At 36.3% G+C, this 20897-nt stretch overlaps 5 protein-coding genes across 5 annotated transcripts in view; 1 reads left to right on the top strand and 4 right to left on the bottom strand.

Annotated features, from left to right (window-relative positions):
* Nucleotides 1–20897, top strand: part of LOC124536692 (Golgi-specific brefeldin A-resistance guanine nucleotide exchange factor 1) — a 154142-nt gene that overhangs the window by 66583 nt on the left and 66662 nt on the right. The window lies entirely within an intron of this gene.
* Nucleotides 1171–2465, bottom strand: LOC124536683 (collagenase-like). The gene is made up of 5 exons (XM_047113243.1): nucleotides 2249–2465; nucleotides 1897–2164; nucleotides 1717–1806; nucleotides 1443–1639; nucleotides 1171–1320 (listed from the first exon to the last, which is right to left on the bottom strand). The coding sequence occupies exons 1-5, from the start codon at nucleotides 2438–2440 to the stop codon at nucleotides 1216–1218; spliced, it is 852 nt and encodes a 283-aa protein (XP_046969199.1). The 5' UTR covers nucleotides 2441–2465; the 3' UTR covers nucleotides 1171–1215.
* Nucleotides 7747–9021, bottom strand: LOC124536693 (collagenase-like). Its single transcript, XM_047113254.1, has 5 exons — nucleotides 8825–9021; nucleotides 8473–8740; nucleotides 8293–8382; nucleotides 8019–8215; nucleotides 7747–7896 (listed from the first exon to the last, which is right to left on the bottom strand). The coding sequence occupies exons 1-5, from the start codon at nucleotides 9014–9016 to the stop codon at nucleotides 7792–7794; spliced, it is 852 nt and encodes a 283-aa protein (XP_046969210.1). The 5' UTR covers nucleotides 9017–9021; the 3' UTR covers nucleotides 7747–7791.
* Nucleotides 12650–13943, bottom strand: LOC124536687 (collagenase-like). The gene is made up of 5 exons (XM_047113248.1): nucleotides 13728–13943; nucleotides 13376–13643; nucleotides 13196–13285; nucleotides 12922–13118; nucleotides 12650–12799 (listed from the first exon to the last, which is right to left on the bottom strand). The coding sequence occupies exons 1-5, from the start codon at nucleotides 13917–13919 to the stop codon at nucleotides 12695–12697; spliced, it is 852 nt and encodes a 283-aa protein (XP_046969204.1). The 5' UTR covers nucleotides 13920–13943; the 3' UTR covers nucleotides 12650–12694.
* LOC124536679 (collagenase-like) lies at nucleotides 19000–20399 on the bottom strand. Its single transcript, XM_047113236.1, has 5 exons — nucleotides 20183–20399; nucleotides 19830–20097; nucleotides 19621–19710; nucleotides 19339–19535; nucleotides 19000–19211 (listed from the first exon to the last, which is right to left on the bottom strand). Exons 1-5 carry the CDS (start codon nucleotides 20372–20374, stop codon nucleotides 19107–19109), a joined length of 852 nt encoding a protein of 283 aa, XP_046969192.1. The 5' UTR covers nucleotides 20375–20399; the 3' UTR covers nucleotides 19000–19106.

Genomic DNA, 20897 nt, shown 5'->3' with positions numbered 1-20897 from the left:
ATTAGGTCCATAAACATCACAAATTTTTTTCGCGGCTTGAGTTGCATTTTTACCTTTTTTATAGTAAAATTTTAAAATGTATCGAATTTCTTCTTTAGATTCACTCATTTTAACAACAACAAAAACAAATGAAAATCACACAAATTCCTAATTTGAATTTGGAAGTGCCTTCTTTAAAATTAAAACTTTTTAATGATACCAAAACCAGCCAGATACAAATGGTATAGCCAAAGATTTTATTACAAATAAAAATACTATATGCGAAAAGACTTTTACCCCACCCTAATATTAAACAGGGTCAATCAAGGGACTCGGTATCGCTTCTTTCTTTTAATTTTTAAGGCGCGTGCCCGTGGCTGACACCGACTCCAAATAAAGCAATAATTATAACTACATTATATAATCGTAAATTGACTTTTAAATAGTCTAATTATTTTTCATTTAATTTATTTAGGAGGATTCTAAAAAATATATTGAATACGCAATTATTTTTATTACTTTTTAGTGCATATTTATTTGTTTTAAAATAGTGTTTGGTTTGAAGTCGGTTTTTCTTTTTGTTAAAATTTTTATTTATTTTAAATTTCTCGCGTAATGATGCCCTAGACCTAATATTGTAAAGAGTTCGGACAACTCTTTTCTGCAGAATAAATACTATTTAAATATTTGTTGCTTTACCCCGTAGCAACATTCCATATGAAATAAGATTGAAAATTACTTAAATAAACTAGTCTAGCAGTACTTATCGGTTACCTCTAAAAATACCGTCAACTCAACAAACATAAGTCTTTCATTATATGAAATGACCGCAGAAGCATTTGACTTGACATTTGGCAGAGAAAACAAAATGTATTTGGCCTTTTTTGCATTTAGTACCAAATTATTTACGTCAAACCACAAGAACCCGCCACAAAGCACTGCTTACAGCGTCATGGTTGTTTATTATTCTGTCGACTTTAAAAATAAGGGATGTGTCTTTTGTTAACCCAGTACAATGTCCCAAGTCTTCATTCCAGAATAAGGTAAATCTTTTAAATATGTTACGAACAGGGGAGGTTCTAAATTTAAACACTGTGGTTTTCTGTGTTTGATTTTGCACCGTTAATAACAACTTTCTTAACTCTTTCATTAGATTGACATGAGTATATATGTAAAAATAAAACACATGTATAGAGCAATTGATTATGTATTAAATCAAAGAACAGTCGTAGACATTTAAAGACGAGCGTTGATCCAGGACGCGAACGAGGTCACTCTGGCGAAACCGGCGGGGAAGCCAAGGGAGCAGCCGGCAATCGAGCCGAACGAGACGATACCGATCTGTGAAGGAATGTTATGTGTTAAAAACTATTGTAATGGGATAAAAACTTTTAAAAATGAATATATGTAAGAACTAAAACTAATGTCAATTATGCCAATTAAAATGATACCAAAACACTGACCAAAGTGCGACTGTTGCCACTGCCAATGGCGAGAGGACCGCCGGAGTCACCTCCACAGGGGCTCTGACCGACTGAGGTGGCTGTGCACAGGGTGGAAGCGATAACGACGTTGTTTCCGAAAGTGTTGGTGCACACGGCGTTCGTGATGACTTGCAAGTTAACGTGCTTCTTTACTTGGTTGATGCTGATACCGACATCTGAAGAATAAAATGGTATCACTAAATAATATTCTCTTACGTAAACGATAACCACTAATGAAAGAAACACAACTAACTGTCACCGGTAGCGCCGAAACCGGCAGCTGTGGCCCAGGTCCCGGCGTAGTTGTTACTGCCGGTAGCGATGGCGATGGGCTGGATGTTGTCTAAAATAAAGGATAACAAGATACAGTAAAAGTGCACGTACTTCCGTGTTTGTCATATGCATTTGACTTTAAAGTAGCGAATATTCTTACTGTTGAAATTAATGTGGCTGGTGACAATAATGGCGACGTCGTTGTTAAGGGTAGCTTCGTTGTAGTTGGCGTGCATCTGTACATTGTTGGTGTTGACACGAACGCCGCCCGAAAAGAGAAGGACGGAGCCGAGGACGACAGTCAATTGCCAACCTTGGGCATTACCGTGCTTCCAGCAGTGAGCAGCGGTCACCAATCTCGTGTTGGTGAGGAGGGAAGAGCCGCAGACTGACTGTCTATTGTCGGTCAAAGTGATAACAAGACCGCCCTAAAAGTTTAAATTTTTTTATGAAAACATAGTTATAACGTTTGACAGAAAGATTAATGCATATAGTATTCATAAATAACAAACCAAATGGGGATGTGCGCCGAGAGATGATACGGATCCTCCTACGATCCTGGAGCCGTCGAAGTCCTGGGCGGCCTCAGCGAGCTTGATGCGTGCAGCTTCGGGGATACCGATCTCCTCATGGTAGTTGGAGAAGATCTTCTCCTCGGCTGCGACAGCCAGGGCCAGGCCAACGACGACAAGCAGGAATTTCATGTTGGAAGTAGTAATGTAATGTGTAGCGAATAGACTTACTTTAAATACTAGCCAATATCTTATCTTTTATTTCCCAGAAACATTATCACGTCCCTGATGAGGCGTCTATTACAACAAATATCGGAAATAAAGAGGTGATCGTCACAATTATATTAGAAAACGCAGCGACTGTTGAAGTCGAGTTTCAATGCAGCGGTCATGTTTTAAATTGTAAACAAGACAATTTATAGCATCGTTTCGGAAAAGTCTCTTTAATGAAAACTTTTCTTGTTTCAACCAAAGTTATTCGGCATCGCTAAGGATATTTAGCGAGTTATATTTCGACCTACAAATACGACACCGAATATTGTTCGTCACGCCCAAACTTTGAGTGCAGCGTTTAATGGAGTCGTGTGAAAAACATGCGCGTCGTTGTTAAGCTGGTATTGGCTTTAATATTGGTATTTCCGAAAGTGTCATAATCACGATTTAGGTCGATAGTGGGGAAGTTCATCAAGTGATCTGCTACCTGATTATAATGTTTTTACGATAATCCAAAGTATTGTCTTAAAATAATAATTAATTTATAAAAATGTTCGTTCGGAATCCATTCATAAAAAATGTCTTGCTATATTATTTATATGGTGTGACAAATTGGACCCTAAATACGTAACCTAGAGATTTATATTACCATGTCATTGGTTGAGACTATTTTCTAAAAATTGTAGATGTGATTTGTGATCATAATTTTCCCAGTAATTGTCATTAGAAAGTTAAGGAAAACGTGTATTATATGCAAATGGATTCTTTTGTTATATTGCTAGCGCATAGTCGCAGCATAGTTCCCGTGCCTTTGGCGTGTCTTATTGTTAATTTGCTGTCATTTACAATGATTAGTGTCTTGTGATGGAACCTGAGCCTATATACAGGCTTTTTTTCTTCTAAAAAGTAGTCTTTTAATACACACACACACACACATATTTTACAACATTGACAATAAATGTCACGAACTTAGATCTTACACACAAAGGCTCAAATTTTACAGAACAAGATCACTTTACACTAGAAGAAACATGAAAGACGTTAACTTTATGTACAAGCTAATTCATGGGCTTATTGACGCTTCCGATATCCTGCAATGCATACAATTTTCTGTCCCTTGTTCAAACAGTCGCTCGTCCAACTGTGAAACGAATGTTCTTCGCCACTAGCCTTTATACCGTATGTGTTCAACTTACAACAATATTCAATCTAGTAAAGTAAAGTTACAGCCTGTAAATTTCCCACTGCTGGGAAAAGGCCTCCCCTCCCATTAAAGAGAGGGTTTGGAACATATTCCACCACGCTGTTCCAATGCGGGTTGGTGGAAGCAATGCGGGTTGGTGGAATATTAGTATTCGATCGAGTTGGGGGAATAGTAAGTATTCGATCTAATTACGATATTTTTACCGACTGTTCTATAGCCTCATTAAAAACTGTTTTAAAAAAATGTTTCAATAGATTAAATAACTAAACTAAAACAATAAATAAATAATTTGTATGCTACTGTCATGAATTAGAAGCAAATTGTTACTAACATTTTATACATGTCGTGTCTGCGTAACCAAAAATGTAATCATAATGTATATTTTTTGATTGTCTTTTTATTTTTGTAGACATTTGAACATAAAATAAAAAAAAATTAATACTAAGATTTTATTAATTTAGTCTTAATAAACATTTAAAATTTTATAAAAGGTTAATAATGAATAAGGTTTTCTTGGCTGACACCAGCTCCAACTATAACAATAAATATAACTACAATACATATGAACGTAAATCGATTTTTAAGTAAAGTAAAAAGTAATAGCCTGTAAATTCCCACTGCTGGGCTAAAGGCCTCCTCTCCATTTGAGGAGAAGGTTTGGAACATATTCCACCACGCTGTTCCAATGCGGGTTGGTGGAATACACATGTGGCAGAATTTCTATGAAATTTGTCACATGCAGGTTTCCTCACGATGTTTTCCTTCACCGCTGAGCACGAGATGAATTATAAAGACAAATTAAGCACATGAATCAGCGGTGCTCGCCTGGGTTTGAACCCGCAATCATCGGTTAAGATGTGTTACTTTTTAAGTAGTCTAATATTTTTCATTTCATTTTACTTAGGAGGCCTCTAAAAATATGTTGAATACGCAATTATTTTTATTACTTTATAGTGCATATTTATTTGCTTTAAAATGGTGTTTTGTTTGAAGTCGGTTTTTCTTTTTGCTAAATTTTTTATTTATTTTTTATACTATGTAGTGATAACAAATAGGTACAATATACACAGTTTTCACTCATTAGGAAATACAAACCGCTATGTCCCTGCGTTTTAAAACTGTAATATCTTCGGAAATATTAATTTAAATTACATACCGTAAAGCGCCATATTGATCTATATTGAGTGCACAATTTATTTAAGGTATCTAATTGGATAAGGATTAATGCCATATTGCTTAAAGTGGCTTCGAAAATAAGCCATTATTTCTCGTAAAATTAAACGATAAAAATATATTTATTGTGGGTTATCTTTAAGAGATAGACGTAGACCATCACGGGCTTTTTTGTAGACATTTTTGAGGTGTACAATTCTGTAGTAAATTATTTTGATGTATCTAGAAGGGTTAAGCCAGCTTTTACAATGTAAATGCAAAATTATTATAAATTTATGACATCACAATAGAAACTTTCAAAATTATCAGTAGTACTTAACTATATTGTCTATGTATTATATACAAAAACCTTCCTCTCGAGTCACTCTATCTATTAAAAAAACGCATCGAAGTCCTTTGCGTAGTTTCAAAGATTTAAGCGCATAAAGGGACATATTGACAGAAAAAGAGACTTTTTTTTATACTATGTAAAGAAAATATATTGTAAATTGATATTAAAAAAAAAATATCCCGCTGAGTCTCTTTCGCCGGTCCTTCTCAGTTCTGAGGTGTTAAATTCGGAACCGGTGGTAGATTTTTGATTATCAATAAGAAAGTGTCGATTTACGATTGTATAATGTAGTTATAATTATTGCTAAATTTGTAGTCGGTGTCAGTCAATCCTACGGTAAATCTATCAAAAAACAATACCGGAATACTTTAAGAAATATCTTTATTACAAATAACCTTTTATACGATAATAATAGGTTGGGGAAAAAGTTTCTTCGTATTTTATATGAAAATTCAAAAAGTTTTTTTTATAGTTTATTTACATTTGACTAAAGTATGTAGGTGCCATTTTGTTCCATAACTTTTTGCCATCTTGTTGGTAGTAACATGATCCCATTGCTGTAAAAATTTTGGGGCTTCTGATCGAAAAACTGCGACAAGTGGTTTTGGCAGTCCCCTCGTGATGTTAACCTGACACTGCCTAAGGAATTCTGCAGAGACCGAAACAGATGAAAATCTGAAGGTGCAAGGTCAGGACTATACGGCGGATGCATTAATACCTCCCAGCCAAACTCTCGTAATTTTTGTTGAGTGACTAAAGATGTGTGAGGTCTAGCGTTGTCATAGTGAAAAACCACACCCCTTCTGTTGATCAATTCTGGCCGCTTTCTCTCAATTTCTTGCTTCAATCTCATCAGTTGTTCGCAATACAGTTCTGAATCGATGGTCCTGCCGGGCGGTAACAGCTCATAATGAATGATGCCCTTCCAATCCCACCATACACACAGCATTACCTTGTTGCGAGTTAATCCGGGTTTTGCCACAGTCTGTGAAGCTTGACTGGCCTTTGACCACGATCTTTTTCGCACGTTCTTGTCGTATGTGATCCACTTTTCATCACCAGTTATCAGCTTCTTCAAAAATGGTTCGGTTTCATTACGTCGTAATAAAGAATCATAAATGAGTACACGGTTCATTAGGTTTCTTTCAGTGAGTTCATGAGGCACCCATATATCGAGCTTTTTTGTGTACCCAGCTTTATTCAAATGAGTCAAAACCGTTTTGTGGTCAATTGCCAGTTCTTCAGCTACATCGTAACTACTAATATGCCGATCTTGCTCCACTTTTTCAAAAATGGCATCAATTTTGTCCGTAACAGGGCGACCAGAGCGAGATGCACCTTTGATATCAAAATTTCCGGCTTGAAAACGCTTAAACCAAACTTGCGCTACTCTCACAGATACTGCATTAGGTCCATAAACATCACAAATTTTTTTCGCGGCTTGAGTTGCATTTTTACCTTTTTTATAGTAAAATTTTAAAATGTATCGAATTTCTTCTTTAGATTCACTCATTTTAACAACAACAAAAACAAATGAAAATCACACAAATTCCTAATTTGAATTTGGAAGTGCCTTCTTTAAAATTAAAACTTTTTAATGATACCAAAACCAGCCAGATACAAATGGTATAGCCAAAGATTTTATTACAAGTTCATACATACTATATGCGAAAAGACTTTTTCCCCACCCTAATATTAAACAGGGTCAATCAAGGGACTCGGTATCGCTTCTTTCTTTTAATTTTGAAGGCGCGTGCCCGTGGCTGACACCGACTCCAAATAAAGCAACAATTATAACTACATTATATAATCGTAAATTGACTTTTAAATAGTCTAATTATTTTTCATTTAATTTATTTAGGAGGATTCTAAAAAATATATTGAATACGCAATTATTTTTATTACTTTTTAGTGCATATTTATTTGTTTTAAAATAGTGTTTGGTTTGAAGTCGGTTTTTCTTTTTGTTAAAATTTTTATTTATTTTAAATTTCTCGCGTAATGATGCCCTAGACCTAATATTGTAAAGAGTTCGGACAACTCTTTTCTGCAGAATAAATACTATTTAAATATTTGTTGCTTTACCCCGTAGCAACATTCCATATAAAATAAGATTGAAAATTACTTAAATAAACTAGTCTAGCAGTACTTATCGGTTACCTCTAAAAATACCGTCAACTCAACAAACATAAGTCTTTCATTATATGAAATGACCGCAGAAGCATTTGACTTGACATTTGGCAGAGAAAACAAAATGTATTTGGCCTTTTTTGCATTTAGTACCAAATTATTTACGTCTAACCACAAGAACCCGCCACAAAGCACTGCTTACAACGTCATGGTTGTTTATTATTCTGTCGACTTTAAAAATAAGGGATGTGTCTTTTGTTAACCCAGTACAATGTCCCAAGTCTTCATTCCAGAATAAGGTAAATCTTTTAAATTTGTTACGAACAGGGGAGGTTCTAAATTTAAACACTGTGGTTTTCTGTGTTTGATTTTGCACCGTTAATAACAACTTTCTTAACTCTTTCATTAGATTGACATTAGTAGATATGTAAAAATAAAACACATGTATAGAGCAATTGATTATGTATTAAATCAAAGAACAGTCGTAGACATTTAAAGACGAGCGTTGATCCAGGACGCGAACGAGGTCACTCTGGCGAAACCGGCGGGGAAGCCAAGGGAGCAGCCGGCAATCGAACCGAACGAGACAATACCGATCTGTGAAGGAATGTTATGTGTTAAAAACTATTGTAATGGGATAAAAACTTTTAAAAATGAATATATGTAAGAACTAAAACTAATGTCAATTATGCCAATTAAAATGATACCAAAACACTGACCAAAGTGCGACTGTTGCCACTGCCAATGGCGAGAGGACCGCCGGAGTCACCACCACAGGTACTCTGACCGACTGAGGTGGCTGTGCACAGGGTGGACGCGATAACGACGTTGTTTCCGAAAGTGTTGGTGCACACGGCGTTCGTGATCACTTGCAAGTTAACGTGCTTCTTTACTTGGTTGATGCTGATACCGACATCTGAAGAATAAAATGGTATCACTAAATAATATTCTCTTACGTAAACGATTTCCACTAATGAAAGAAACACAACTAACTGTCACCGGTAGCGCCGAAACCGGCAGCTGTGGCCCAGGTCCCGGCGAAGTTGTTACTGCCGGTAGCGATGGCGATGGGCTGGATGTTGTCTAAAATAAAGGATAACAAGATACAGTAAAAGTGCACGTACTTCCGTGTTCGTCATATGCATTCGACTTTAAAGTAGCGAATATTCTTACTGTTGAAATTAATGTGGCTGGTGACAATAATGGCGACGTCGTTGTTAAGGGTAGCTTCGTTGTAGTTGGCGTGCATCTGTACATTGTTGGTGTTGACACGAACGCCGCCCGAAAAGAGAAGGACAGAGCCGAGGACGACAGTCAATTGCCAACCTTGGGCATTACCGTGCTTCCAGCAGTGAGCAGCAGTCACCAGTCTTGTGTTGGTGAGGAGGGAAGAGCCGCAGACTGACTGTCTATTGTCGGTCAAAGTGATAACAAGACCGCCCTAAAAGTTTATAATTTTTTATGAAAACATAGTTATAACGTTTGACAGAAAGATTAATGCATATAGTATTCATAAATAACAAACCAAATGGGGATGTGCGCCGAGAGAAGATACGGATCCTCCTACGATCCTGGAGCCGTCGAAGTCCTGGGCGGCCTCAGCGAGCTTGATGCGTGCAGCTTCGGGGATACCGATCTCCTCATGGTAGTTGGAGAAGATCTTCTCCTCGGCTGCGACAGCCAGGGCCAGGCCAACGACGACAAGCAGGAATTTCATGTTGAAAGTAGTAATGTAATGTGTAGTGAATAGACTTACTTTAAATACTAGCCAATATCTTATCTTTTATTTCCCAGAAACATTATCACGTCCCTGATGAGGCGTCTATTACAACAAATATCGGAAATAAAGAGGTGATCGTCACAATTACATTAGAAAACGCAGCGACTGTTGAAGTCGAGTTTCAACGCAGCGGTCATGTTTTAAATTGTAAACAAGACAATTTCTAGCATCGTTTCGGAAAAGTCTCTTTAATGAAAACTTTTCTTGTTTCAACCAAAGTTATTCGGCATCGCTAAGGATATATAGCGAGTTATATTTCGACCTACAAATACGACACCGAATATTGTTCGTCACGCCCAAACTTTGAGTGCAGCGTTTAATGGAGTCGTGTGAAAAACAGGCGCGTCGTTGTTAAGCTGGCATTGGCTTTAATATTGGTATTTCCGAAAGTGTCATAATCACGATTTAGGTCGATAGTGGGGAAGTTCATCAAGTGATCTGCTACCTGATTATAATGTTTTTACGATAATCCAAAGTATTGTCTTAAAATAATAATTAATTTATAAAAACGTTCGTTCGGAATCCATTCATAAAAAATGTCTTGCTATATTATTTATATGGTGTGACAAATTGGACCCTAAATACGTAACCTAGAGATTTATATTACCATGTCATTGGTTGAGACTATTTTCTAAAAATTGTAGATGTGATTTGTGATCATAATTTTCCCAGTAATTGTCATTAGAAAGTTAAGGAAAACGTGTATTATATGCAAATGGATTCTTTTGTTATATTGCTAGCGCATAGTCGCAGCATAGTTCCCGTGCCTTTGGCGTGTCTTATTGTTAGTTTGCTGTCATTTACAATGATTAGTGTCTTGTGATGGAACCTGAGCCTATATACAGGCTTTTTTTCTTCTAAAAAGTAGTCTTTTAATACACACACACACATATTTTACAACACTGACAATAAATGTCACGAACTTAGATCTTACACACAAAGGCTCAAATTTTACAGAACAAGATCACTTTACACTAGAAGAAACATGAAAGACGTTAACTTTATGTACAAGCTAATTCATGGGCTTATTGACGCTTCCGATATCCTGCAATGCATACAATTTTCTGTCCCTTGTTCAAACAGTCGCTCGTCCAACTGTGAAACGAATGTTCTTCGCCACTAGCCTTTATACCGTATGTGTTCAACTTACAACAATATTCGATCTAGTAAAGTAAAGTTACAGCCTGTAAATTTCCCACTGCTGGGAAAAGGCCTCCTCTCCCATTAAAGAGAGGGTTTGGAACATATTCCACCACGCTGTTCCAATGCGGGTTGGTGGAAGCAATGCGGGTTGGTGGAATATTAGTATTCGATCGAGTTGGGGGAATAGTAAGTATTCGATCTAATTACGATATTTTTACCGACTGTTCTATAGCCTCATTAAAAACTGTTTTAAAAAAATGTTTCAATAGATTAAATAACTAAACTAAAACAATAAATAAATAATTTGTTTGCTACTGTCATGAATTAGAAGCAAATTGTTACTAACATTTTATACATGTCTTGTCTGCGTAATCAAAAATGTAATCATAATATATATTTTTTGATTGTCTTTTTATTTTTGTAGACATTTGAACATAAAATAAAAAAAATTAATACTAAGATTAGTTTATTAATTTAGTCTTAATAAACATTTAAAATTTTATAAAAGGTTAATAATAAATAAGGTTTTCCGTGCTGACACCGGCACCAACTATAACATAAAATAAAAATAATAAATAAAATATAAATATAACTACTATACATATAAACGTAAATCGATTTTTAAGTAGTCTAATATTTTAATATAACAAATGGGTACAATATACACAGTTTTCACTCATTAGGAAATACAAACCGCTATGTCCCTTCGTTTTAAAACTGTAATATCTTCGGAAATATTAATTTAAATTACATGCCGTAAAGGGCCATATTGATCTATATTGAGTGCACCATTTATTTAAGGTATCTAATTGGATAAGGATTAATGCCATATTGCTTAAAGTCGCTTCGAAAATAAGCCATTATTTCTCGTAAAATTAAACGATAAAAATATATTTATTGTGGGTTATCTCTAAGAGATAGACGTAGACAATCACGGGGTTTTCTGTAGACATTTTTGAGGTGTACAATTCTGTAGTAAATTATTTTGATATATCTAGAAGGGTTAAGCCAGCTTTTACAATGTAAACGCAAAAAAATTATAAATTTATGACATCACAATAGAAACTTTTAAAATTATCAGTATTACTTAACTATATTGTCTATGTATATTATATACAAAAACCTTTCTCTCGAGTCACTATCTATTAAAAAACCGCATCGAAGTCCTTTGCGTAGTTTTAAAGATTTAAGCGCATAAAGGGACATATTGACAAAAAAGAGACTTTGTTTTATACTATGTAAAGAAAATATATTGTAAATTGATATTAAAAAAAAAATATCTTACTGAGTCTCTTTCGCCGGTCCTTCTCAGTTCTGAGGTGTTAAATTCGGAACCGGTGGTAGATTTTTGATTATCAATAAGAAAGTGTCGATTTACGATTGTATAATGTAGTTATAATTATTGCTAAATCTGTAGTCGGTGTCAGTCAATCCTACGGTATATCTATCAAAAAACAATACCGGAATACTTTAAGAAATATGTTTTTTACAAATAACCTTTTATACGATAATATTATACAGGATCAATCAAGGGACTCGGTATCGCTTCTTTCTTTTAATTTTTAAGGCGCGTGCCCGTGGCTGACACCGACTCCAAATAAACCAATAATTATAACTACATTATATAATCGTAAATTGACTTTTAAATAGTCTAATTATTTTTCATTTCATTTTACTTAGGAGGATTCTAAAAAATATTTTGAATACGCAATTATTTTTATTACTTTTTAGTGCATATTTATTTGTTTTAAAATAGTGTTTGGTTTGAAGTCGGTTTTTCTTTTTGTGAATTTTTTTATTTATTTTAAATTTATTGCGTAATGATGCCCTAGATCTAATATTGTAAAGAGTTCGGACAACTCTTTTCTGCAGAATAAATACTATTTAAATATTTGTTGCTTTACCCCGTAACAACATTCCATATGAAATAAGATTGAAAATTACTTAAATAAACTAGTCTAGCAGTACTTATCGGTTACCTCTAAAAATACCGTCAACTCAACAAACACAAGCCTTTCATTATATGAAATGACCGCAGAAGCATTTGACTTGACATTTGGCAGAGAAAACAAAATGTATTTGGCCTTTTTTGCATTTAGTACCAAATTATTTACGTCTAACCACAAGAACCCGCCACAAAGCACTGCTTACAACGTCATAGTTGTTTATTATTCTGTCGATTTTAAAAATAAGGGATGTGTCTTTTGCAAACACAGTACAATGTCACAAGTCTTATTTCCAGAATAAGGTAAATCTTTTATATATGTTACGAACAGGGGAGGTTCTAAATTTAAACACTGTGGTTTTCTGTGTTTGATTTTGCACCGTTAACAACAACTTTCTTAACTCTTTCATTAGATTGACATGAGTATAATTATGATACACTAAATCTAATTTGAGACAATATGTAAAAATAAAACACATGTATAGAGCAATTGATTATGTATTAAATCAAAGAACAGTCGTAGACATTTAAAGACGAGCGTTGATCCAGGACGCGAACGAGGTCACTCTGGCGAAACCGGCGGGGAAGCCAAGGGAGCAGCCGGCAATCGAGCCGAACGAGACAATACCGATCTGTGAAGGAATGTTATGTGTTAAAAACTATTGTAATGGGATAAAAACTTTTAAAAATGAATATATGTAAGAACTAAAACTAATGTCAATTATGCCAATTAAAATGATACCAAAACACTGACCAAAGTGCGACTGTTGCCACTGCCAATGGCGAGAGGACCGCCGGAGTCACCTCCACAGGGGCTCTGACCGACTGAGGTGGCTGTGCACAGGGTGGAAGCGATAACGACGTTGTTTCCGAAAGTGTTGGTGCACACGGCGTTCGTGATCACTTGCAAGTTAACGTGCTTCTTTACTTGGTTGATGCTGATACCGACATCTGAAGAATAAAATGGTATCACTAAATAATAATCTCATACGTAAACGATTTCCACTAATGAAAGAAACACAACTAACTGTCACCGGTAGCGCCGAAACCGGCAGCTGTGGCCCAGGTCCCGGCGAAGTTGTTACTGCCGGTAGCGATGGCGATGGGCTGGATGTTGTCTAAAATAAAGGATAACAAGATACAGTAAAAGTGCACGTACTTCCGTGTTTGTCATATGCATTTGACTTTAAAGTAGCGAATATTCTTACTGTTGAAATTAATGTGGCTGGTGACAATAATGGCGACGTCGTTGTTAAGGGTAGCTTCGTTGTAGTTGGCGTGCATCTGGACATTGTTGGTGTTGACACGAACGCCGCCCGAAAAGAGAAGGACGGAGCCGAGGACGACAGTCAATAGCCAACCTTGGGCATTACCGTGCTTCCAGCAGTGAGCAGCAGTTACCAATCTCGTGTTGGTGAGGAGGGAAGAGCCGCAGACTGACTGTCTATTGTCGGTCAAAGTGATAATAAGACCGCCCTAAAAGTTTAAATTTTTTTATGAAAACATAGTTATAACGTTTGACAGAAAGATTAATGCATATAGTATTCATAAATAACAAACCAAGTGGGGATGTGCGCCGAGAGATGATACGGATCCTCCTACGATCCTGGAGCCGTCGAAGTCCTGGGCGGCCTCAGCGAGCTTGATGCGTGCAGCTTCGGGGATACCGATCTCCTCATGGTAGTTGGAGAAGATCTTCTCCTCGGCTGCGACAGCCAGGGCCAGGCCAACGACGACAAGCAGGAATTTCATGTTGGAAGTAGTAATGTAATGTGTAGCGAATAGACTTACTTTAAATACTAGCCAATATCTTATCTTTTATTTCCCAGAAACATTATCACGTCCCTGATGAGGCGTCTATTACAACAAATATCGGAAATAAAGAGGCGATCGTCACAATAACATTATAAAACGCAGCGACTGTTGAAGTCGAGTTTCAACGCAGCGGTCATGTTTTAAATTGTAAACAAGTCAATTTCTAGCATCGTTTCGGAAAAATCTCTTTAATGAAAACTTTTCTTGTTTCAACCAAAGTTATTCGGCATCGCTAAGGATATTTAGCGAGTTATATTTCGACCTACAAATGCGACACCGAATATTATTCGTCACGCTCAAACTTTGAGTGCAGCGTTTAATGGAGTCGTGTGAAGAACATGCGCGTCGTTGTTAAGCTGGCATTGGCTTTAATATTGGTATTTCCGAAAGTGTTATAATCACGATTAAGCACGATAGTGGGGAAGTTCATCAAGTGATCTGCGAACTGATTACAAATTTTCACAATAATTCAAAGTATTATTTGAACCTACAAACATCTTTGAAGTAGTCGTCATATTAAGCAATATTTTATTTACAAAAAAATGCTTTAGTAAATATTTGATATATTAAGTGTAAATGGATTAATGAAAGTGTCCTTAAAAATGTACAAAAGTATCGTTGCCGGATGAGAGGATCTATGTAAATTCAACGTTACATGATTTGATCATGAAATTATTACCGATGTATAATTCAGATCGATGTGAATCGATTTAGTGAGAATAATTAGAGACACATAGCGCTGATAATTTAATTTCAGAACTTAATAGGAGATGACCATATTGTGTCGACCTTTGTCCGATTCTGTGAACAGAGATTAATAATAAATTCTTGGAAAGCTGTTCCTATATATTGAGTAAGCATTTTATGAGACAAAAAACGTCTTTGTGTGCATTATTTAATCGTTGAGTTCTAATTATAACATCTTGTAATCGTGCGAAAAATATTCAGAAAACAGTAAAAGTGGTGCGTCAAATAACACAATTGACAGTTTGAACTTTGATGGATTTACGGTTGTTGGACCATGGAATCTTTCCAGTTCATGTAAGTCTAATAATTCTCTGTCTGTCTTTGTGTGTGCTTAGATCTTCAACAACGCAACGGATTATTAAGCGTGTTTTTTTTTTTAATTGAGGAAGGTAAATTTAGAATACGGGAGTAATATAATAATAGACAAACACTGATAACTTTGAACTTTTTAATGTGATGTCTGACTTTTTATTTGCATATATCGCAAACGCTGGCTGAGCCCTCCTCTATTTCCTACAAGAAACATAGCCAATGTTTCTCGTATTTACGAAGCGTATTATTTTAGGTATAACAGCATTAATCCTTACCCAATTAAGTACCTTAAATACATTGTCCATTTAATTTAGTTTAATTACGGCCCTTTGCAGCAATAAATAAATAAATATTTACGAAGATACTACCGATTTTAAATGCAGGGGCATAGCTTTTTGTATTGCTATATGACACAAATTTGTGAATTTTGTGAATGAAAACATCCTTTAGTGTAGTTATTAGTATCGACATTGCACCAGGGTTTATCGCTAATTGTAATATATCTAATAATATTATGTGAGTTTTTTTCATATTTGATCAAAGATTGGATTATATCAATAATAAATATTCCATTTTTCTTATATGCTTTTGAAACTACACTTGTTTGATGCGTTATATATAAATTATGTGTATGGATTTTGATACCTGCTGGATCATGGAATTACATGATGAAGCTATTTAATATATTTTAAGACAGACAGACAGACCGACAAAAATTGACAAAAATAATCTTTTGGTACAAGCAGGCATTTCAATTTTATTATATGCATAGATTAAGTGTCAGAAATTTAATTCGAAGTTTGAATACGCCGAAGAAGTTTAATTTCTTACATAACCGTTCATAAGAACACTTATTTTTATTTCATTTTGGCTTCTATGAATTGTTAAAAATTAAAACGAATTTTAAATTATCGATAGATAGATTTAATGTATTCATTTAAAAATAGAATATGTACAGCTTAGGGTATAAATCGGTATTGCTATTTGGATTTCTTCTAAATCAAATCAAACCAAATCTATTTTATTCAAGTAAACTTTACAATGAAGCTTTTTTGAATCGTTAATAATTAAATACTACCACCGTTTTGTAAAGCAGCTTCTAGTGAGATAAAACGGCTAAAGTATATTTGATGAGTAATAAATTATTTGCAATTCTGTTAACCAGCTTCTGGTTTTGATTAAAGATTAGAGTCGATTTCTTCAAATATAGTATAACGTGGTTAAAGTAAAAAATTAAAAACACTCGTGTGAAATATTTCAATAGGAACACTTTATTTGTGCTGTAATTTATGATGTTGCTCCGTATTTAGTATTTATTATTAAGAGGTTTTAAGTTCAATCTTGGTGATATTAGACATGATATGATACTTTAAATGAGTTGAATAAATAAGTAGAACCTGGGAAAAATCGCAAAGGTTGCCATTGAGGTATTCTACAATTTATCTAAGGCATTCGATTGTGTAGCTCATGAAATTCTTTTATGTAAGTTCGAATTTACGGTATTAAAGGGACCTACACTAAGGTAAAGGTATTAAACCTCTTGATCTCATTTCTTCATATTTAAGTCAAAGAACTCAACAATTTTTTAATGGATTCTTAGTCTTCTGAGTCTGTGCTATGTATGGTCTCTCCACAGGGGTCAATTTTAGGTCCTTTTCTATTTCTTGTATATACATACTATTGGTTTTCCCGGTTGGTTTTCCGAGAAAAAGTGATATAATCTTTTTTATTGGAAATTTTATGTGGTATAAATTTGATAACTAAATTTTTTTCAGTATTATGAACGTTCACGAAATAATCGCGATAAAATTGTTTGTCGAGACCTTGGATAACTTTTTAAGCGGCTCATGGATCAATGGATACTTTTGGGATTCTGTTTAAGGAAGGTTCATTCAAAAATCCAGCTTTCCCCTAATTTTTCCGAAGTTGTTTGTTTTGTCTTTATTCACTGGACTATTAATTAACTTTTAACACTTGCTTTACCTAGAGCCAAGATCCAGTGGTTAGAACACGCGCATTTTAACCGGTGTTTATAATTTTTCTCGTGCTCGGCGGTGAAATATCGTGTGGAAACTTGCATGCGTCTAATTTCATAGCAATTTTGCCAATTGTCTATTTCACCAACCTGCATTGAAACACTGTGGTGGAATACGTTCCAAACCAAAGCTTCTCCTCAAAGGGAGAGGAGCCCTTCGCCCAGCAGTGGGAAATTTACAGGCTGTTGTTTTTATTGTTGTTGTACTTGCTTTGACTATGCTAATTAGTAAAATGCAATGCCATACTCATTAACTTTGAATTTGTTTGTGTAAACCCAACCACTGTAGGTTGATTCGTTGGACCCAATTTTCAATGACTCGGTCCCACGGCTGCTATTTCGCGTTCAATGTTGGCCTTGAGCTCTTCCATAGTTTTATAGACTTCTATAGGCTTATTAGCGTAGACCAATGACTTGACGTAGCCCCAAAGAAAAAAATATTAAGGCGTTAAATCGCACGAACGAGGCGGCCAGTCGTCTGGTCCATTTCTTGAGATGACACGCTCATCAAACTTGTTCTTCAATAAATCGATTGTAACGTGTGCTGTGTGGCATGTGTGTCTGTGTTTCTGTTGAAACCACACGCTGTCCAAGTCCATATATTCCAATAGAAGTTAACGCTCTTAAAGTAGCGGCCACCGACTCCGAATTTCTATAGTACATTTTTATGATTTTCAGACTTTGGTCGTTTGTTTACTTCACCATTATGAAAATGTACTTAAATAAATAACAGTACTTAGTATCGTTATGTTCCGGTTTGAAGGGCAAGTGATTCAGTGTAACTACAGGCACAAGGGACATAACATCTTAGTTCCCAAGGTTTGTGGCACATTGATGATGTAAGGAATAGGTAATATATCTAATTTCTTAATGACGCTATTGTCTATGGGTGATGGTGACCACTTACTATCAGGTGGCCCATATGCTCTTCCGCCAATCTATACCATAAAAAAAATGTTATCTCTTCTGAATAAACTGACAGTCATAGTTTGATGTTAAGTTAAAAGGTGCGTTTACAATCTAAATTCAAAATTGTCAAGTCCCTATTGGAAAACTCCTTATAATATGTACTGATTACTATCATTTATAAACCTACCGTATTTTCTTACGTATTAGAGATTTATGGATAACCAGTATTCCCGATAGCCTTATTTAACATCTGGGTTAATGTAAACTGTCCCCTATTGGAGCCTCTTACGGGATGAATACTTAAAACCGCTTTAACGTCTGTCCCTAACTTTGAAATAGCCTAAAAGAACATTTTTTTTATTTCTACTAAAGATGTTCCGACTAGGTTGACTTACTAGGCAACGAGTGACGACTAGCTGACTTCTAATTGTTATATGTATACATTTCTTGATGAAATGTATTTATTTATTTGTTGATAAAGTTCCACCATCAATTGGTCACTAAACTTAAATAGCAACTGATTTGGGTGGACATTGATGATGATGAATAGCATTGACCTTCAAAAACTAATCTATATAAAATATAAAAGGATATAGGAGGAATTATATTATTAGGAGGATAAAGATACCATTTATAACGTGTTACATTTGATACATGAATCATTAACCAATTGGTAAAGAAAAACATCTGAAATAAAGTCTTTATTTTTGGCGTGGATAAATCTTATTTGTATAAAGCTATTATTGCTTTATATTTAGTATCTTGAATTTATTCATTTTAATGAAAAATAGAACTTAATTTTTAAAAATAACCGATGTACATATATTATTTTTTATTAAAATCCGTCAATATTCTTTCTATCAGAATCAAGGAGAAATTATTAACATTACCATAACTCGTTATATCGATCAGCGTGTATAGTTCACGGTGTACCGGTGTACTATACTGAAGCACTAGTAGTTACATTATGCCGGAAGGATAGAAAATGAGAAAAGGCTTGAAGAATTTTTTTTTAATATTTTTTATTTGTTATCCAATGGCACTTAAACATAATTTTCATTTCTTAGCATATGGTGGAAATAAATCCAAGTCTGGTATTTTCAATGTAAGCGGTACGCTTATTATAGACGGGCGTTGATCCAGGAGGCGAATGAGGTCACTCTGGCGAAACCAGCGGGGAAGCCTCGGGAGCACCCGGCGGCGGAGCCGAAGGAGGTGATACCGATCTGTGGAGAAAGAGAACGCGATGTGAGATGACGATTTCGGGATACGATTTCAAAAAAGTTTACGTGATTCACTTATGCGCTTGTTCTGACGTCGAGACGCATCTCAAGTAAAGAACAAAACACTGACCAGGGTGCGGCTGTTTCCGCTGCCGATGGCGAGAGGACCGCCGGAGTCACCGCCGCATGTGCTCTGACCGCCGGTGGTGGCGGTACACAGGGTGGAGGAGATGATGACGCTGTTTCCGAAAGTGTTGGCGCACACGGCGTTGGTGATTACTTGCATGTTGACGTGTCTCTTAGACTGGCTGGTACTGATACCGGCGGCTGAGGAATGGACATTTCAGAGTTACTTAATGGTTTCATTCTCAAACGTAAAACATTTGGACTGATAATGGCCGCTGTAACTTACTGTCACTGGTTCTACCGAATCCGGCGGCTGTGGCCCAGGTGCCGACGTAGTTGTTGCTGCCGGTGGCGATGGCGATGCGGTTGATGTTGTCTAGAGTGTGGGGTAACACGATTAGCTACGATACAGTTATGTGTGTTCATGCGATGTGGACATGATGAATATAATATAACAGCTGATATGGACTACGAAGTAATAAAGTGATCGCTTACTGGTGTAGCCGATGTGGCCGGTGACTATGATGGCAACATCGTTGGCAAGAGTCTGCTGGTTGTAGCTGGCGTGCACCTGGACGTTGTTGGTGTTGACGCGAAGACCGCCGGAGAAGAGCAAGACGGAGCCGAGGACGACGGTGAATTGACGAGCTTGGGTTGAGCCGTGCCTCCAGCAGTGAGCAGCGGTCACCAGCCTGGTGTTGGTGAGAAGGGAAGATCCGCAGACGGACTGTCTGTTGTCAGTCAGTGTGATGACCAGACCGCCCTAAAAGATTGCTCTTCATTAAAATACGAAACAAAAAGAGAAAGCCTTGAATATTTGCGATTCACCATATTAAGAAATTACAAACCAAGTGAGGGTGTGCGCCGAGTGAGGATTGTTGTCCACCCACGATCCTGGAGCCGTCGAAGTCCTGAGCCGCCTCAGCGAGCTTGATGCGTGCAGCTTCTGGGATACCGATCTCCTCATGGTAGTCGGAGAAGATCTTCTCCTCGGCTGCGACAGCCAGGGCCAGGCCAACGACGACAAGCAGGAATTTCATGTTGGAAGTAGTACTGAGTTGTTCAGTGAAAGAGCATAGTTTAAATACCAAACAATTTAATCTTATCTCACTAATATTGTTATCGCTCTAACAGTGATCAATTAAAGCAATTCAAATTTGAGAGGTGAGCGTCACACTGTCGCTAAAACGTTGCGATCCGTACCCGCCTACCGTGAGCGGAATGATGCCTTTTGTTGCAGGTTAGCAAGTGACCCTATATAACTTGGATTATTGTATATGAACAAAACGTTAGTTTTCGTTAGGAAAATATGTAGCTTTTATTGAGTAGGTTTGCCTTCGCGCGAAACGAGATTACAGCACCGCAGCAGAGAGCGCAGCGAAAACGTTGGACGCGTGTGAAGCACTTTTACGGCAGTGCACGAGAACGCGCCTCCGCTGTTCCGAATATTGGGATTTCCCAAAGTTATTATTGGAATATGTTTCCGCGATAATATGTCAGTGCGCTAGCAGCACCCTTCTAAGGATTTATGTCTATTAATTATTTTATGACAAAATGTAGTTT

The sequence above is a fragment of the Vanessa cardui genome, chromosome 17 (genome assembly GCF_905220365.1).
Source record: "Vanessa cardui chromosome 17, ilVanCard2.1, whole genome shotgun sequence".
NCBI lineage: Eukaryota > Metazoa > Arthropoda > Insecta > Lepidoptera > Nymphalidae > Vanessa > Vanessa cardui.
This window is presented reverse-complemented; position numbering and strand designations above follow the sequence as displayed.

What these genes read in the sequence shown, in the direction of transcription:
- LOC124536693 (XM_047113254.1), bottom strand. Translation starts at nt 9,016, where the DNA reads ATGAAATTCCTGCTTGTCGTCGTTGGCCTGGCCCTGGCTGTCGCAGCC. An exon ending in TCGGCGCACATCCCCATTTG is followed by an intron (nt 8,741 to 8,824) that starts GTTTGTTATTTA and finishes ATAAACTTTTAG; the next exon opens with GGCGGTCTTGTTATCACTTT. An exon ending in TTTCGGCGCTACCGGTGACA is followed by an intron (nt 8,216 to 8,292) that starts GTTAGTTGTGTT and finishes TTTATTCTTCAG; the next exon opens with ATGTCGGTATCAGCATCAAC.
- LOC124536679 (XM_047113236.1), bottom strand. Translation starts at nt 20,374, where the DNA reads ATGAAATTCCTGCTTGTCGTCGTTGGCCTGGCCCTGGCTGTCGCAGCC. An exon ending in CGGCCACATCGGCTACACCA is followed by an intron (nt 19,711 to 19,829) that starts GTAAGCGATCAC and finishes CCCACACTCTAG; the next exon opens with ACAACATCAACCGCATCGCC. An exon ending in ATTCGGTAGAACCAGTGACA is followed by an intron (nt 19,536 to 19,620) that starts GTAAGTTACAGC and finishes TCCATTCCTCAG; the next exon opens with CCGCCGGTATCAGTACCAGC.
- LOC124536687 (XM_047113248.1), bottom strand. Translation starts at nt 13,919, where the DNA reads ATGAAATTCCTGCTTGTCGTCGTTGGCCTGGCCCTGGCTGTCGCAGCC. An exon ending in TCGGCGCACATCCCCACTTG is followed by an intron (nt 13,644 to 13,727) that starts GTTTGTTATTTA and finishes TTAAACTTTTAG; the next exon opens with GGCGGTCTTATTATCACTTT. An exon ending in GTGGCAACAGTCGCACTTTG is followed by an intron (nt 12,800 to 12,921) that starts GTCAGTGTTTTG and finishes ATTCCTTCACAG; the next exon opens with ATCGGTATTGTCTCGTTCGG.
- LOC124536683 (XM_047113243.1), bottom strand. Translation starts at nt 2,440, where the DNA reads ATGAAATTCCTGCTTGTCGTCGTTGGCCTGGCCCTGGCTGTCGCAGCC. An exon ending in TCGGCGCACATCCCCATTTG is followed by an intron (nt 2,165 to 2,248) that starts GTTTGTTATTTA and finishes TTAAACTTTTAG; the next exon opens with GGCGGTCTTGTTATCACTTT. An exon ending in CAGCCACATTAATTTCAACA is followed by an intron (nt 1,807 to 1,896) that starts GTAAGAATATTC and finishes CCTTTATTTTAG; the next exon opens with ACAACATCCAGCCCATCGCC.